The sequence below is a fragment of the Micropterus salmoides genome, unplaced genomic scaffold, assembly GCF_014851395.1.
Source record: "Micropterus salmoides isolate LMB-PRFRI ecotype aquatic unplaced genomic scaffold, ASM1485139v1 Ms_hic_scaffold_11, whole genome shotgun sequence".
NCBI lineage: Eukaryota > Metazoa > Chordata > Actinopteri > Centrarchiformes > Centrarchidae > Micropterus > Micropterus salmoides.
Genome location: NW_024040152.1, coordinates 11,244,151 through 11,262,927, shown reverse-complemented (window position 1 = coordinate 11,262,927; position 18,777 = coordinate 11,244,151). Strand labels below are relative to the sequence as shown.

General features: G+C 40.1%; 1 protein-coding gene across 5 annotated transcripts in view; it reads right to left on the bottom strand.

The window, feature by feature from the left end:
* map7d1a (MAP7 domain containing 1a) overlaps positions 1-9,392 on the bottom strand; it is a 36,444-nt gene extending 27,052 nt beyond the window's left edge. For all 5 annotated transcript variants that reach the window (XM_038710870.1, XM_038710872.1, XM_038710874.1 and 2 more), the window contains exon 1: positions 8,982-9,392. In XM_038710870.1, coding sequence (XP_038566798.1) covers positions 8,982-9,051 — 70 coding nt within the window. In that variant the 5' untranslated portion in view covers positions 9,052-9,392. The remainder of the gene's footprint in view (positions 1-8,981) is intronic.
* Between the last annotated feature and the right edge of the window lie 9,385 nt (positions 9,393-18,777).

Genomic DNA, 18,777 nt, shown 5'->3' with positions numbered 1-18,777 from the left:
CAAAGCCTGAGGCACTCAACTGAACCAATTTAGATGCAAAAATCATACAATGGATAGAATGGATGGAAAAGATATATGTAAAAGACAGCAGAACTAGTAAAGGAACCCCTGCAGAAGTGGGTGTATGCATGCATGCACGAGCACAGTGTGGGACCAGAACGGCAGGTTGAGAATCAGCAGGTAATTAGCACAAACTCAGTGCCATTTGCCAGTTAAAGGCATGTTAGGTTGGACCAAATATATGTGCAACTAGAAATGTTGGTTTGGAAAAAGCCCATTGTACATTCACTCCCGAAGTTCAATCACAATGAAATTTAGTACTTTATAGTTTGGCTGATGACATTGTGAGTAAAGAGCCAAGTTAAAACTGGGACAACTGGTAATACTGCCTCAAAAAATGTAGAAATCCAATTTCACAGCATATTATTTTGTTAGAGCAGGTTATAAATACCCACACAGCCGGATTCTTCATGTAATCCTGCCCCAGTGCCACTTTAATAGACTTGGTCACCTCCAAAACTACAGGGCACAAGAGCCCTTCCAGTTTCATTATTTTATTAACAAGAGAGTATGAATATTTAAGCCCAAGCAATAAGAATGCCATAATAATAATAAAAAACACATAAGGAAGCGAGTCCTTGCAACAGCATGTGACCACATTATAATGGAAGCTTTTTATAGGCTCTAAAGGCTCAGACAGCCAACTGTACTAAGCATAGGGTTCAGACAATATACCACACTGCTGTTTTTCTACTTTTTCATCAAGCTCACGGGAGACCTGTGAATAAAGGTAAGAAAGACCTGTGTCCTCCTCAGCACAACAAAACACATGACTCACTGTATGACAGAATCAGCAAACTATGACAGCACATTCTTGAGACAGGGTTTGCTCATTCTGTTTGGAGAGGGATACTTTCAGCTGAGAGGAGCTCTAAAAAGCAATGTGAAACTGCCGGATACAAAAACAAACAGACATCCCCAGTTTGAAGCAAATCCAAAGAAGTAATGGTAATTTTTAAAATGATCGTGGTTACATGATAGTGACCAGTCATAATTAATATAACTTCCAGCTGCTGCTCATTCCTAATGCAGAGGGAAAATATAGGGCAAGACATGGAATATTTATAAAGCCAGAAGCTTCACTCTTAAAACACAACCTTCTCTGTCCCCTGCCAAACACATAAGAAAAGGAGTGACCTCACTGTAAGACCACCAACAGGAATAGCCCAAGATTTATATAATACAATGATATGGAATAGTTGCAAAATCTAAATCTGCGTAATCGCGCTGAAAAAGTACTTGGTAAACTTTGTGGAAATGCAGCATATGCTCTTGAAAACTGGAAGTCAGGCAAACAAGAGGCGAGAAATGAGTATTGAGTCCCTGAGTGTGAAATCAAAAGACTGGAAAGGGAAAAGGGCGGCAACCCACACAAAGAAAAGAGGAACACGGGAAACACACAGAGAATGGATCAGCATCTCATTTGGGATGGGCCAGGGGACTAATGAACTACCTCATCGCTTACTCCCCTAACCCGTCGCCCCTTCACCCTGTTGTGTCCCTCCTGCACGAATAGGGTGATGTAAGAGGGCAAGGGGGCCCAGACACACAGGAAGCGCAGTGTAAACAACAAGCACTGACTTCATGCCAAACCAGGCTCTGCGTGTGTGTTTAGAAACCAAAGTTTTCATTAGACGCTGGGGACCATGATTTTAAATAGGAACTGAGATAAACATCATTCAATTATGCACACAAACTTGATACTTGGTTACTTCTAGCTAGGGCTGCATGATCAATTATTCTATTGATTATGTTTAAAATCAAGCTTTTAGTGTACAAATTGTAAAAACAAAAATGCTCATCAAAATTTCCAGAGCCCCAGGTGAGATTGCTTGTTAGTTAATCAACAGTGCAAACCCCAAAGATAATAAATTAACAATGATATGAAAATGACGTTACAACCAAATAATTTTGGTACTTTTGCCTGAAAAAACAACATATATATATATAAAATCGCTAATCGTACTTCTTGTCAATTGATTTGATGTCAAATACGATAACGACAAAACTGAGAAAACAAGGACAGAGTTAAACCTGCAACTAACAACCATTTTTATTATCAATCCATCTGCCGACGTATTACCTTGATTGATCAGTAATCATTTAGCCTATAACAAATACCAGAAAATATTAAATAATGTTTTCCCAGAGCTTAAGACGATATCATCAAATGTCTTTTTATTTGAGCAACAGTCCAAGACCTAGTATTTACCATCTCATGAGTGAAATAATAGCAACAAATGATCACAACTGAGAGGCTTGAACCAGAGAATATTTGGCATTTTTGCTTGGAAGATGACAATCAGTTAATTCTGTTCTAAACTGACGCAATAAAAAGGACAGATCAAATATTTCTGATGCCGAGTGATGAATCAGGCTACAACTAATATCTGCTTAATAAAGACAAAAGTGATTCTGCATACCAATCAAGAGGGTTGAAGACAGAAGTCAGTATTCCTTCATGGCATGTCAATTGGTCGGTGACTACTGATGTCTCTGTCAGTGACTGAAACAGCTTTCATCCCATCACCTGGCCCAGTCTGAGGACAATGCCTGGCATTTAGCTGCTGCTACTCTTTTCTGCATTGGTGTATAAGACAAAGCCACCACGCAGATGAAAGGTTCCACTTATCTGAACTAGCAGAGGCTCCTTGGGGATCCTGCCTCCACTACCGCCACCAACACGCTCCAACAAAAATGGATAAGTAACCTAGACATTCTGACCAGTGGTGGGGGAAGCAGGGAAGAACCGCCAAACTCAAGCTTTTCTCAATGACATCACAGGACGAGGAGGGATTTCGGGGCCGCACAAGCTGCCATTCATAACTGGAATCTGTATATCGGCACGCCAGCGTGTCGCATCTGGCAACATGCTCCACGTCCCCTTTTGGGGGTTGGGAAGTGACAGCGTGATCTAATTCTCACTGGTCTCAATTATGGGGTTTTCTGCTCCCCCGTCACAGTCAAGAACCAATTTTAGTCCAAACAGGATGTAAACCATTTGTGCTAGTTTTGGAAGAGTGTAATCTTTTACAAATAGTTTGCAATGCCCCCATATGCTGAAATCTTATTGACCAGAGGAAGAATGCTTCACAGCCTTTAAGAGCAACAGGGTCAAGATTTATAACTGATGCTACGTGATTCAGACTGTGATTAACAGAAAGCTTAGACTTGAATATTTATATTAGGTTAGAAATACATAAAATGGTCTTTAAAAGCTTTGTCTAACTGGTCATTAATACAACTGCAAAGATCTTAGGTACCTGTAATCCCCTATATGAATTTTTTATCTGTGTGGGAGTCTAATTTCCCTCTTTGTAAAGAACTACAGAATTTACCACTATGTGGGAAAATGACTCAGGGCAAATAGAGTGGAGAGCTTCACTACTCTTGAAGCATCAGTGGGATCAGGACCGCACTCTGAAAGAGCTGTGACAGTGTGTGTCCTTGTCTGTGTAGCGCAGAGAGCTGTTGTTAGTCATTTTTTTCCAATGTGGTTATTTTCGTAAACACTACCAATAACAAAACTCAGGCCCGGGAAGTAATCTTGTGTCTGTTCAACGTACAATTACACCCAACAGTTATCATTAACTGGATTTTTGTCTCCCCACACAAAACCCAGAACCTTTCTGCTGGCAAAGGGGTCCAATCATGGGTTTCCTAATCACATGTAACAACAACAAGGACAAATATTCACTCCCACTCCCTCAGTGACAGTTCAAATCAATCAACAACAAAAAAAATACACTGCAATGATCTTATCATTTGCTAGAAAGCAGGCACAAGAACTAAATGAATTGTGAAAATAGACTTAACAAATGGCTCCAGATGACATATGGTACAACTGTGTAGGGATACCAAGATGCGTTTACAGTTTAAGAAGCATGCCCTTTAGCTGAACGTGGACTGGTCTAATATTAGCCGGACAGGTCTGATGACTGGAACTTTCAGGCGACCAGAGAGCGCAGAGCAGCCCGTCTGGGATATTTTCAGACTTGGTGGAGGTGGTAGGAACAAGCAACACTGTCCAACTTCCCTCCCCTTGTCTTTCATCTAGTGTCCCAGTGAGAAGGGAAGTACAGCTGACTGATAATACATTTAGGTCCATGATCAAATTGTATTATTAAAGAGGCATAAAGATTGTAAACAGATTGTAACAGCAAGCTCAGCTGTCTAAAGGAAACAAAATTCACCAACCAGCATCTGTAAAGCTCACTAACATTGTTAATCTCATATCTGCACAAAAAATTGGAAGTGTTTCAAAATTTCACACTATTCCTTCAATCACCCATACGCAGTTTTACTAAACTGGGGAGTTACTATGTTAGATTGCACCAAGTAATTCAACACAAACTTCGTAACACCGTTACTAATCACCAAACTCTGAGCTCTGCCAGGTGGTCCTTGACAAGCCATAGCTAGATCAACTGTATTCTATATCAAAGGGTCTTGTATGAGGAAAACGCCTAAAGGAGCTGAAGAGGTGAAGACAGTTTATACATTGCAAAGTCATCCTTCAAACGCATTCTCTAAAAGCCCGACATGTTCTTGGGGCAATATGTGAAATATCTTTGGCCCATTTTAGAGGCTAATATAGCAAGACCACAGCCCCCAGTCATTTTAAGTGTGACTAATCACAAATGTAATGGGGCTTTAGAAAATGAGTGAATTACTCTAGTCATCATCACAATGCATAGATAGAAAACATGAGTTTGCATCAATCAGTTGTCATACATCAGCATTTGAGTGACACTAGCTAGAACATAAGGCAACTGGACTAATTATTTACAAGGTGAGACCACACAAACATTCTTTGTTGTAGTGGAGCTACTCTGTGGTTTCAGTTGGTTAGAGGTGGTTCAAGGGTAGGCAAGTTCAACTCTAATTCTATCGGCGTAATCCATGTTTTCAGAATAAACACTGTATATGACAGTTTGTATCCTAATAATTAAAAAACAGGAGGTCCAATTAAAAGACCTCACATACATACAAAAACTGAACTAGGTTGTGTCTGTCATTCACCACGTTCACAAAAACAATCATGAACTGTGCCTGTGCGTATTGACCGCTTTCAGTAGCCATTTCCTGGTCGAATACTGAGTGCTGGTTAATGGGAAGGCTGTCTACATTATTTGCCTTACAAGGGTTCTGGGTCAGTGTCTGGATGGTGTGATTTACACCATCTGGGTGCTACAGAGTGGACCAGCACTGACGTGATGCCTCCTCTATGTAAGGAGTTGAGATCTGGAGATGGGCTGTTTTTTTCCACCTTTTTCACATTAAGCTACTGCATGTTTTGCCTTCCTCTGGTCTCGGTCTGTCTACACGTCACAGCTTAAGTCCCCTCTCTCATTTGGATTTCTTATTTCTTGGGACTGGACTATCTAGCACCAACAGAAAGAAAGGATCATACTTTAAGAAATGCTTCATATCCCGATTCTTGTACAAAGACAACACATAGGAACTATATGGATAATTCATTAAAAGCTCCTATATAATAGAAAAGCAGCTCCCTCTCCTTGTTAGAACAGGGGTAATATGAGCATACTTGTATAAGTGCACCCCTTGAGTAATTGGACAGTGACACAGATTGTGTCTCTGTATGAAACAGTGACTATGCAGTTTGCAAAGTGCCAACTTTCAGCTTGAAACTGAAGACGTTAACATTCATACTGGGCAAACAATAATAGAAATTGCCAGTCACCATCACAGTCATGCTGAGAACACTGTTATAAACCAGTATGATGTGAACACCCTCAAACAGCCTTAAAACTGTAACTCAGCTCTTTAACCCCAGTCAGTGTTTCATTTTAAATCCAACATGCTAAGTACAGAGGAGCCAAAACAACTGGAAATGAACTGCACTGTAGATTCTAAATCAGCAGACCTCCACGCCATAGTGCTGGCATGACTTAAGTCGGTTCTTTGTGACTCAGATGTTTTATTTTCCCTTCTCCCTCCGAACTTCACAGGGACAGGGCCGAGTGCCTTCTATAAAATATGCTGAATGCAGGCTTTGAACATATCTGAAAACATGGGAATTGGGAAGCCCCCACTCTCTTACAGAAACAACATGGCCTGAAATAGCTGTAGAGGAATAATCAAATAATCTATACAGCAAAAGAAAGATTATATCTTGCAAAAGAGCGAGGTAACGTATAATAATTCTCAGTCTGCTTTTTAATCCTTTTAGCCATGCATGGAAAATGTCAGTTGATTGACAAAGTAATCGGTGATTGAAGCCACATACACTGAATTAAATGGATTATGCAGGATGGAGCCCACACATAGGTTGGTCTCATTTGCATACAGCACCCAGTACTATAAATGAGATTAAAAACAGCAGGAATGGTGGGATAAATAGAATGGCATGTCATTATTTTGTCCTTCTGATACACAAATATTTAGATATTTAATTTCACTGCATAAATGACTTTAACCTTCAAATTTTCTCACCTATAGGACACCACAATTCAAGAGAATACTACACGACGGAGGATGTGGATGACATCATCATCAAGCACATTTTAAACATGAGTGGTTTCACATGTGGCAATTTTGTTTGAGTTAAACATATCTCCTGCAGAACGTGAAAACATCACATCATGGCACACACTTCACCACTGCATTGCTCACAATTAATCCCACACAAAAACAATGTGGGTTGCTTTATTAAGCAGTGAATCTTGGAGGACTTAATTTACTAAACCAGCCCTCTCTTCAAAAATGGGACGCTGTCGCACGTATGCCCCTGATCACATAACTCCTGCGGCTGAAGATGTGAAGCGGTTCAGTATGACTTGACAGCTAAAGCCAGTTGATTCTCCTGTATTACAGGATAGACAAGCGATACACTGTGATTGGTCTCCCTGTCAGTCTGCTGAGGCTCCTCATCTTAAACACGGCTGCGGGTGAAGCAGCTCAGTGTTTTTTTTTGTTGCTTAAAATGAAGTTTGCATAATCACATGCATAATAAATACACCTCAGTATCTCATACTACGTGTACTTCCAGTAAGAATTTTAAAGATATGAGCAGTCATGCTATAAAAGGCAAATCTTAAAAAGGAAAATAAAAGTTTCTATTCATCTCAGCCGGTTTCAGTTTAGCTGTTCAGGTACGGAGATTAGAAAGGATGACCAAACAGAGCCTTTCTTTATGCCAGTGGCATACAGAAAAGAAGGATTAGCAGATCTTCTCCATGAATCTATTTTTTTTACACTGCTGGGCCAGACTAGTAACAGCTCCAATCCAGTTTTCAGGCAGGACAGATCAAGTGAGCATTCTTTAGTGTTTCTTTTGTTTAAATATGTTGCTTGAGGATGTTTTACATGGGCAGCACATCCATCACTAAACATCTCTCAGAGATGTTTAGTGATGGATGTGCCTCTGTTACATAGGCCTGTATCATAAAGGTAAAATCTACTTCAAGAGCAACATGAGATTAAGTGATATTCAGAACTTCATTCTTATCTGATACAGCTGCACAAAAAGAGAAACGTATGATCCCAAAGTGACATCAAGCTGGGGAAATGTGCCACTTTGAGTTATGCAAGGAGAGTGTTGAAGCTCTGATGACCAGTGTACCACTGATTACTTATCAGATAGCTGGAAAAATAACTCTTGATAATGTATGGAAAGCATAACGGTCTAGCTGACACACTGTACATCACATGAAACAAGAGGCCTGATGTCAGTGCTTCTGCCATGAGTCACATCACATATCATGACAGTCCCTTCCAGCTTCATGGTTATATATTACACATTATGTTATTTAGAACATGGTGGTTTAAAAAGACTCCAGTCTACTGGTCAAGATTTCCATGATCAGGGTGGAGCACATCTCTCCTCCTGCTTGATGCAGGGCCAAAACAAGCTGACTTCCCTCTATGAAGCCCCCTGTCAGCAGGAAGGAAGTTTTCTGTTGTCAGAAGGAGGTGGTCACATTGTGTGTCCCCTTCTATTTCCAGAAGCAGAAAACATGTCAGTGCACAATGCTTTGGCATGGAGATGCAAACATTAGACCAATGCTGGGTGTCCTGCAAGAACAACTTCACACTGGCAGGTTTCCAACATGGGTCTCAAACTGAGACATTTGGAAAGGATCACATAGTTTATAATTGCCATCTGGAGTGTGAGGTGCACTCTTTATCCTGCACTTAGGCCCAAGCTCAGCTGCTCTTTAACAATTTCTTGATTTCTGGAGTTTGTTGATGCATCTCTGCAAATGCAGAAAATGAGCATGACTGCACCTGTGCATTCAGCAACTATTCACTGTATTTGGAATATATCCTCTGTTTGAGCAGTATCAAAAAGGAGATAGAAAGGATGCCAGACCTCCTATAACTGCATCATGTTAGTAGTGAGCTAAACATAACATACGGAGGGGGATGGGATGGTACTAGTCACATTACCTCATCTAACGCAAATTGTGTTAGCCTACTATAACCCTGATGGCTGAGCTCTGTGCGAAACAAATGGCAATACATGTTTTAAGAGACAGACAGATCAGCAGTCAGCTGATGATCAAACCGGCGTTTTGTTGTAGCCATCGAAAGGTCTGCAATTTGGTAAATCTGTTATTGTCTCGCAGATTAAAATCTGGTTTAGGTGTTAAGCTTCTGGACATCCACAAGGTTGCGTTAGCTTTATGATTTGTGGACAGCCTTTATCCGAACCTCCTAATGGATTGTTCATAATTCATCAGACAACCGCACTGACTATTGCTTTACCTTGATTGCAACATTGTTTCTGTACCCCTAAATGAGTCAGGCAACTATGAAGTTAACACTAGCGAGACAGCGTTTTAAGTAATTTTGTTATAACGTGACGAAGAGGATGAATGACAAAGCACTCGTGTATTTTTTAAACCAGACAGATTCAGCTCTAAGGCAGACTGGACTAACCATTAATTAGGACTTACATGTTGCTCCTGGTAGAGTAGTTTCCTCCATTTCGGCGGCAGTACCCTCACTTTCTGTTCTTTTGTTCATTCAAACATGCGAGTTTCGTCTTTTCCTCTCCGGCTGTCCTCTCATTCCTCAGGCAGAATTGGCGGGGGGGGGGTAACTTGGTCGAGTCACTCCACCCGAAGTCCTTAACGAACCGGGTAGTAACCCCTCCTGAGAGAGTCCAAATAGAGCAAAGACACGACACCAAAATAAAAACCCAACCCAGCAAGTACCCGCCTGTTGATAGAGGCACCGGTAGCGGTGGCGCTCCGGGAAAAACTTAAATGAAAGGGTGTCTGAGGGAATTTGGGAGAGAGAAAGCACGGGAGAAGAAGTGAGGGAAGTTTCTCACTCTCCGACACACCGCAGCTGATGCTCCGCTTGTGCGTATGGTACCTCAATGGCCTACAGACCGGACTGTACCATCAACAAGAGGGGTGTATGGCTGCTACTTATAGTATTGTTCGTTAAATATTAGCCAGATGTCACCTTATGGAAAAAAAATACAGTAACTGCAAAACATAAATAGGCCTATATTATTATCTTAAGGCAAACTTTAGTGATAACAATTAATTATTGTGAAGAATATAGTTGTAGACTACCCCTTGGTTGTTATTGGTTCCTCCACTCACGCAGCCAGCCAGAGCACAGTTCATATTCAATAAACCTTTTCCTTGGAAAACGTTTTCCCACCATGCTTGCTATATTTTGTGCTATGTTTTGCCATTGCTTAGTGATAAAAGTAGCCAACTAAATGCAGTAGGCCTACACGTGAAGATTGGTAGGTCTGTCAATATGACAAACTATTGTATTCAAATAACCTGAGATTGAGGACAACCTTTCACTGCAGTCCACAAAATACACCAACATACAAGACCAGGATTTCCCATGTTTTTGTTGGAGAAATAATGTAGCAAAACATTTCACGTGGGCTGCATAATTACTAATATTTCAAATGTACATTTATGTTTGTAACTGCACATCCAACTAAAAGAGCATTTGTGTGCAGGACAAAAGCAGCATAAAAAGGGAGACTGCTATGGAAATTAAAAGTGGATGCAGTCAAGAGAAGAGAAGAAGATAAAGGTACCATCAGCAACATGCATGGTTGCATTTTAAGGGTGTATGTCAACATGCTTTGAAATAAAGATCAAGTTAGGGCAGCCACCTCAATGTCTACAACCGAGACTCAACCAGAAATTAATTGGTTGTAAAGTAAATGTATTTAATTTAGGTGTAAAAAGAACACCAGATTTTCCTGTCAGTCTGGTGTTTGTTTTGGATGATGGATGTGTTAAACAGGTTACTCCACCCAAGATAGCTACTGTATATTGCAATTTTTCAGTCAGAGACAATACAACCCAATTCAAAACACAAAAGTTGAAAATGATCTAACAGCTTTAAGCACTGCAGAGTGTCTTCTTGTCCACCACCTGTGGATCTCCCAAAGCATCTGCCAAGGTGGGGGCTGGGCCAGGGGCTGATCGGCACGCTTGAGAGGGGACACCCCGTCAAAAGGACCCCAGTGGGGCTCTTTTGTGCAGCTGTTGAGTTGTGTTCACCCAAACCCCCAAAGAGCCACCTGTCACTGCAACTGGAAAGTGGGGGATGTTGAAGGAGGTGGGGGTTGGGAGGGCTGTAGAGTGCGTGGTTGATAGGTTTTGCAGAATTAGAACCAAAAGAGTAATTGTTGAATGTGCTTGTCTCAAAGTCTAGTTGTACTTGTCATCATGCTTCTTAATTGTCCTTGATGAATTCACACCATGACCCAAATAAATGGTTTTGTCAAAGATCCCCGTCCCCCTAAAGTCATTACAGTATGATGATTCAATAATTCTGTAATATTGAATCACAGATAAGAATGTTATTTCATTTACTGAATAAAGGAGCAATTAAGAGTTAAGCTGCCACTCCTTTTCAAGTCAAGGAAAGATTGAAGGAGAACAGGGAATGTCTTTGAGTGCTAATGAAAGATTAATGGCTGCATACCTCAGCCAAAACTCAAGATTTAAAGACAAAAGAAGGCAAATTTCTTTCTTAAACCACCTTTGCTTTTAGTTACCAATAGCCTTATAATCTAGACAGATTATTAAGCCGTTGATAAACTCTTGTTATAGAACAAACTCAGCTAATGCAACAATTCAACAATGTGCATAATAAAATAAAAACAACGGAAGACACTGGAATATTATATACTGGTATTGAACTTGTATATACTCTCTATCATGCTTGATTTATCTATAGTAAAAAAAAATTTTAAAAGACAGAAGAAACAAAGAGGATGGATCTGATAATAAGTGAGTTAAAATGCTGAAATAAATGCTGAAAAAATTTGGAGATTTAAAAAAATTTGTATTACTTCCTGTAAGTACATTTTGCACTTTAAATACTACAGGAAAGTAGACAAAATGCTTCAAAAGTCCTAAACATTAACTCTACTTTTCAAATACTCTGCCTATGCACATTTCTAGATCTTTTGTGCAACCTCTTTAGCCAACATATTGAAATCCAACAATCGTTTCAACCTCAGCTCTATACCCATGTACGTGTGCACAGACTTGCACATTTCACCAAAAACACATTTCTGACACATTTTTAGTACACAGCATATGTCATATTGAAGTTGAATGGATTTAATATTGAGTGGGGAAATGACAAACACCAAACATGGCACAATTTCTATGTAACATCTGAAAACTTATAACATCTATAATTTAAATGGATTTCTATCAACAACAAGGTAAACGTGCCTTTTTTAAGAATACGTGACAGTGTTACAAATAAACCATTACTATACCCTGCACCCCAGACAGTAGTCCTTTAGCCAGCAGTCTGATAGGAAAATTAAATGGCTCAGGATAAAAGCATACCACAAAGTCAGGAGGCGTGTGTCCATTTATCACACATCACTGTACCATGCTGTGCTAATGAGCCATTCAAAGTAAGGTGGATGTAGATAGGAGAAAATAACACAGTTGGTTTCCATTAGCTGCATTTTAGAGGTGCTGAAATGTTGCATGTATGTTCTGCAGACAGAAACAGTGACTGATGAAGATACAGTGCATTCTAGTGCCTTTACCTGTCTTTCTACTCTCGCACCCCTCTCTCCATTTGGTTGTTTGAATTCATACAAAGTTCTGTAAGCAACCTGTGAACCTGTGTCATCTCCATTTGTGAACCACACGTGTGACCACGTTGTACACAGGAAGTAGAAGACCCCCTCCTTCTTTATCCATCCCCCAGTGTTCAAGAAAGGTCTTGATTTTGGAGCTGCAGCTGCACTCCTCATTTAACACACTGAGAAGCCCCCCCCCCCCAATACATACATCTCATTAAGCTGCCTCTGAATGCTGTAAGCAGTTCATGCCTTGAAAAAAGGCAGTTAACAGAGAACACTGGGAATAAGAGAGTAAACAAAAATCATTACTACTGAGAGGACGTGATTGCATCAGTAAGTATGCCAAAAACAAGGGGAACCAATTGGAGAAATAGGAAAGCAGACGAAAATAAACTCCAGTACCAGAAAACCAGTACCAAAAGCCACATTTCCACCAAACAGTCTTGTCCAGTTCATTTCAGTTTAGTTTGTCATACATTAGAATGGTTATTTTCGTGTTTCCATTGGCAAAAGTTGTGGAAGGTAACAGTAAAATCACTAAATTCCGTCCCTTTTTTCGTTACTTGGAGTGTTTAGAGTCAACTTTCGCAATCAATGGGACATTTAAAAATGGCGGGTCCTTTGTCGCACAAGAAGTGACAATTCTGTTGACCAATCAACAGTAGTATAGTACTGTCTGAGTAGGAATCAAGTTTAGGAAGAATGCACAGTCCAACAGTATAAACTAAACAAAAACCTGTGTGAAACCTAGGTGTTCAGGAGTGTAAATAGTATAAAGGTAGCTCTTTTAGAGTCTACTCTGAGGCACAATTTCTTGTGAGTCATTCTTCTTCTGTCATCTCAGAGATGCTGTTGAAAGTGGTACCCATCTTTTTGATTTCTCAATTTTACCATATGGGAGGAAAGACACTCAAAGCTCCTCCTTTCAAAAGGTGGAACTGAAAAATCATCTCTCCTTTGTACAGCCTACTAAAACATTGCATCGCCACTTTTGCAAAAGAAAGAGCTTCTATCATTATATTCCAAGGAACATGGTCACCACCAGCACCGCCAGTGAGTCTAGAGGTCAGTTACTTTGAATGGCAAGGGTAACCCTCAGCCTGGTAATGAAACAACAATAGCAGGAATGTTCAGAATGTCCCCAGAGAATATAGACCCAGCCTATGTTATAGACTACTGAATACACTATCTCTGCCTTTAGCGAATGGTAAGCAAATAGGCTGGGGTAGCATCAGGGAAGGGTGGATATGAGGTTTATTAACTATGATGGATTTACTGCTGAAATATGTTAATTTGCAATTGCTTAACAGTTTTGTACATAACATTTCACTGATGTTGTCAGTAGAGTTTAGTTTACTTGTACACTTGCGGGTTCAGTTTGCTAGGTTTAGGGAAAGCAACTTAATTTTCGTGTCTACATCATTGTCTCGACTCAGCAGTGTCAAAGGTCACCTACACCTGTAGGGGGCCTGTAGATTCAAATAATTTACAACCATGTTGTCTTTTGTTTCCTGTAGTGTGATTTAATCAGGCACTACATCACACAGGACAAATGTGTGTGTGTTAGCACAGACAGAGAGGTAGGGAGAGATAGAGTGTGGGAGAGTTCCCTGTTTCTTTGTATTTCTCTCTAGGGAGCCAGGAAAAGAGCAGTGTTAGGTCTGAATCATCTGAATTTAGTCTGCATCTCATTGTGGGCTGGGATTTTGACTTCAGTTGGGAGGTCTTGATGTGTTGTTACATCCAAGAGTCTTGTAATTTGTGTGTAATTTGTGTGTTTTACTGTAGATAGCGTACTGAATGTTGAGACTTGTGGCTGCATTGCATGCATTGCATTGAGGCTGAGGCTAGATACATTTCTACGTGAAAAAACATTATGATAAGACTTTATCGCTCAGCTAGATATACATTGGTGAATTCCTGGCTTTGAATCTGAATTTGGAATTTCTCAGCCCACTACTGTACTGTACACCCAAAAAGCTGGGGGACTCAGAGACAGATTTTAAAAAAGATATCCTGACTTTTAATCCCTAGTATGGCTCAAGCTCGAAAAACATTGGATCCTACAGTTTCTCTAATGCTACCATGACAACTGTCATCAGGGTTAAGTTTCAGATTTTTAGAGCTAAAGGAGACTGTTTTCATAGGTTTAGAGACACGTAAACAGAATATTGTATGTAAAAACTGAAGTTCCCGCTTGAATCAGCATTAAAACAAGTAAAAAACTAGATTGCCAAAAGGTGAAGTGTTCTAAATCAGAGATTAAGATCCTGTGTATTTTGTCTGTTTATCAAAATGAAACTTTGGCACCAGCAGGGTTGGGAGGATTACTTTGAAAATGTAATCTAATTACTTGTTAAAAAATGTAATCAGTAACATAATCCAAGTACCACAAAATAAACATTACAAAAAGTAATGTAACCTGACTAAAGACAAGAGAAGTATCAATGATGCGTTGTCTGCTCAGTGTATTTTTAGAGAAATATACAAAATCTTCCATTCCTATGAAATCAAAATAAAGTTTTTATATGATATGCTTTGCACTATAGCAGTATCTGGCCCATCAATGAAAAAAAAAGTGTTTAGATATTCTTGATGAAATGTTGATTTCTCATTCTGCACTTAATGAAAAGATTTCTTAATATGACGCTGCTGAAGCATAATGTTTCTGGGACTAGGCCTCACTGATTACTGCACAAAACACATATCTTTTCGCTGATTTTGGTGAAACTGGATCATATTTGATAGAGAAATATCAGAAATATGGAGAAAATATATTCAAGTTTTCTCTTTGATGTCTCTGTGATTCACAGTTTCCTGACGGACGGATAGCTTTACTTGTTGCTAAAGTTAGTTAACAGCTACCTAGCTGCTATTATTTGCTCAGTTAGCTGTGCAAACACTGTAACGGCATACAGTTACGTTTTTTTGGTATCCTGAATATGTAACACCGTTACATGTAATTCATTACTCCTCAACCCTGGGCATCAGACACAGTGTATCCACTCCAGAACTGCCAACTAAACAGCAGCAAGTATTTGAGGTATTCAAGGTGAACCAATAACAAACATAACAGTCTTTGTTCATGGAAGTCTGTTTTCAAGTTAAATTACTTTAAACTGTTCTCCATATGGCATATATAATACAGACAGTAGTTAACACAGCCCATCACTGCTCATATATGCCTTTTGCACTGATCTTTCTGAACTGTTTTTCCTTCTCCAACAACAGGTGGCATTACCAGGGGCTCATTTCTCTGTCTTCCATGAGGAATGTGATTCCACAGCAGTATGTCTCAAACAGCAGAGAGCCTGGCAGACTATGACGTAATGGCCTAAAACGTGCTATCAGTTAGAAGCAGGGGCCAAAACACGTGGAGTTGGCTCCTCTCTCCGCTCACCCCCAGGGCCCCTCTCTATTCTCCTTTTCCTCATCTCTCTCTCAACCCCCCAACCCCACCCCCACCCCCCCAGCCCCTCCACCTCCCTTCTGCTCCAACGCACTCTGTGTTTATGAGTGCATGAATCGCTCCATTTCACTACACCCAACTCCCAGTCCACTACCAATCCCACAACTGCTTCAATAATAGAAGTCACCCCTCCCTGTGCTTTCATTTCCATGACAACCCACAATGAGGAGAGAGAGAGAGAGAGAGAGAGAGAGAGAGAGAGACAGAGAGAGAGACGGAGAAAAATAGCAGAGGCAGGAGAAAACGTGAATGAGAGGGTGGGAGTGTCTTCCCTTGACCTCTGGTTCCATTTGTAAGGAGGGAAACCTTCCCTACAGCCTGAGTTTCAGTGAGGTTAAACTGGTCAATCAACAGAGCACCAGCAGCAGCACTGCACAGTCATTATGCAAGGTGCCTCTTGAGCAAGCACATAAACATAATTTTGTATAGTGCTTTTTAAAAAATAAGTTACAATGTGCTTAACATGAGAAATAAAGGACAAATAAAAAATAAAAGAGGCACAAATGAAAATAACAGGAAGTCTACAGCCACTCTAGCAGCTGAGTGATGTACTAAGGCAGCTAAATGTTAGTGTCAGCATGCTAACATGCTCACAATGACTATTCTAACCATGTTCACCCCAATTAGTTAAGCATGTTCAGCACTAAACACAAAAAATCTGGTGAGGCTGATGTGAACGTCATTAGTTTTGTAGGTATATTCTCACAAACCATAGTATTGAGCAAATTCAATTGTTGTCCTACTAATGGTGCTAGGTGAAAAATGAAGAGTCATCACAATGAACGCACAGGGAGGCATGAATATCTGTACCAAATAGATATCAATCATGGAAATACACACAATAGGCCTACTTGTCACTGGATAAGTGGAATTTTTAATCTGATGGTGGCACTAGATAAAAAGTCAGGGTATAACCAAAGTCAGATTGATTCATCCTCTGGGCACTATATATATATATATATTCCCATTCTAGTCAGTAGTGTGGCTACGAACAAGGAGAAAAGAAGATGCGCATCGATTTGATTTATAACATATTAAAACAGAGAATATTTTCTAAAAGGTTACAAATTATTTTATATTTCATTTGCATGCAGGAATAAACAGTTCTTACTACTTTCAAACCTTGGGTGCAGATACACCAAATCCTTTATCACCTTTGGAATGGCCTCATTAATACTAAAAGGTTAACTCAAAACATTGATTCAGTTTGAAATAGATAGGTGGCCTTCAGAGTGATGCAAACACAACAGAGATAAATAAAGGGTGAAAGGTCTTTAGGTCAAGCCCCAGTGAATCTTTGATACACACATGTACACACATGCTATTACACATGCGTATGCACACAAACACACACACATAAGATTAGTTGTTTTAATTCATCTCCCTGGATTACAGCCAGGATTAATTTTATATGCCTCAGAACTGGCGAGGGAATTCTTTGTCCAGCTGTAACCATCATGGCTCTCCATCAACTGTGTCATGTTGTGTCTGGCCTGCTCTAGTTCTAGCTGCTACTTATAGGCTATTCTTTTCCAAAAGGAGCCAGAGTGGAAGAAAAGAGATAACATGACATGATTGGCTTCCAGTTAATTGCCTGTAAGATTATTCCTTCCTCCTGCTGAGGGTCATGAAGATAACAAAATTCCCATGAAATGCTCCTGTGGAAGTAACAGTTGCATGCAGTGAAGTGGCAAAAATATTTTCTAAATCAAATCTGACAGTGACAGCATGTAAACAAATACTGACACATCTCTGGCTTCTGCAAGGTAATCCAAGACTACATAATACTATTTACATAACATACAAGTATTCCAGAAAGCATTCCAACACTGTTAGGTGTCATCAACACTCAGAGGAGTGACAGCAATGCAAAGAATGTGTTCATAACCTGCTGTCATGTGATCATGTTGGACATTTCTACTGCAAGGTAAAAGAAAACGGTATGGTCGGGGAGACGTGTACCAATTTAGCAAGGAAATAATGGGGAGTATGGCTGTGACATGATCCATGTGTGCATTCTGTAAATGAGTGAGTACATGCAGGCATGTAAGCATTTGAGTCCACACTTTATACAGACCTCAGTAATAGAAGCACAGCAGTCAGCTCAGTTGTTAATGATATGTTGTAAAACAAATAATGAATTGGTAATTAACAAGCTCTTGAAGTGGTGGTGCATTAAAGACCAGAGACACAATTTACTCTTCAGAGCAGAAGCATTTTTAATCAAATCCCACAAGAAATGGTCACATTTAGCTTTCTGTGTGCATGTTGGCACAAGTTGAGTCCAGGACAGCGGGGTGACCTGTCCTGTGGGAGCTGGCAAGGAAGAGGGTGAGCTCAGTAATCCCAAAGGTTCTGGGCCTCCCAGTGTGGCGTCCTCAATCCCCCAAGACCCTGCCAAAATCCCCCTGAAAGCAGTCCTGATTATTTGCCTATCAGTGGCTTAGCTCCACCCCCAGCCAGAACAGTGATAGAGGGATTTGAGAAGGAAGAGACAATAGCAACACAATTTCCTTATCCTTATTTCCCTATATCCCTTGGTTCTTCTGATAAACTGAATGCAGAAAGCCACAGAATGTGTCTAGAAATGAAAAAAACCTATCATGATGATGACAAAGGTCCCAAGTTTTGGGACAAAAGTTACATTGTCAGCGTGATCAATGAGAAAACACTGTAACCTTGACTATGTACTCTCCACACTGTCAATAGATACATTTTCCTACATGAGCCAGTTGACACCAACTAGCTGCACCATTATGTCTGATCAAAGCTAAGTTTGCATCCTATTAGCTGGACAATCCTAATGCTATCATGCTATAAAGCTTATGAATAAGGAAGACTCAGGGGGTTGCGCTCACATTACATTCAATTATCTTTAATAGGAAATGAGTTTGAGGTGACAGCTGCTGCCCACATTGTAGCTGTAAAGCATTGTAACTAACAGCTACAATGACCATTAGCATTAGTATGTCAACCATGACAACAGCCACGTGACAATTTTTCTTTATTTCTTAGTAAAGATATCGTTTTTAAAGATTACGCCAAAAAAGTACATAAGTCAGCTCCAACCATGTGAAATAGAGAGCCATTTGGATACAGGTTTTCATTTAAGCCTATGAGTATACTACTGGATCTCACTTATTAGCACAATCAATTTAGATTTTAATCAGAGAACGCAGTA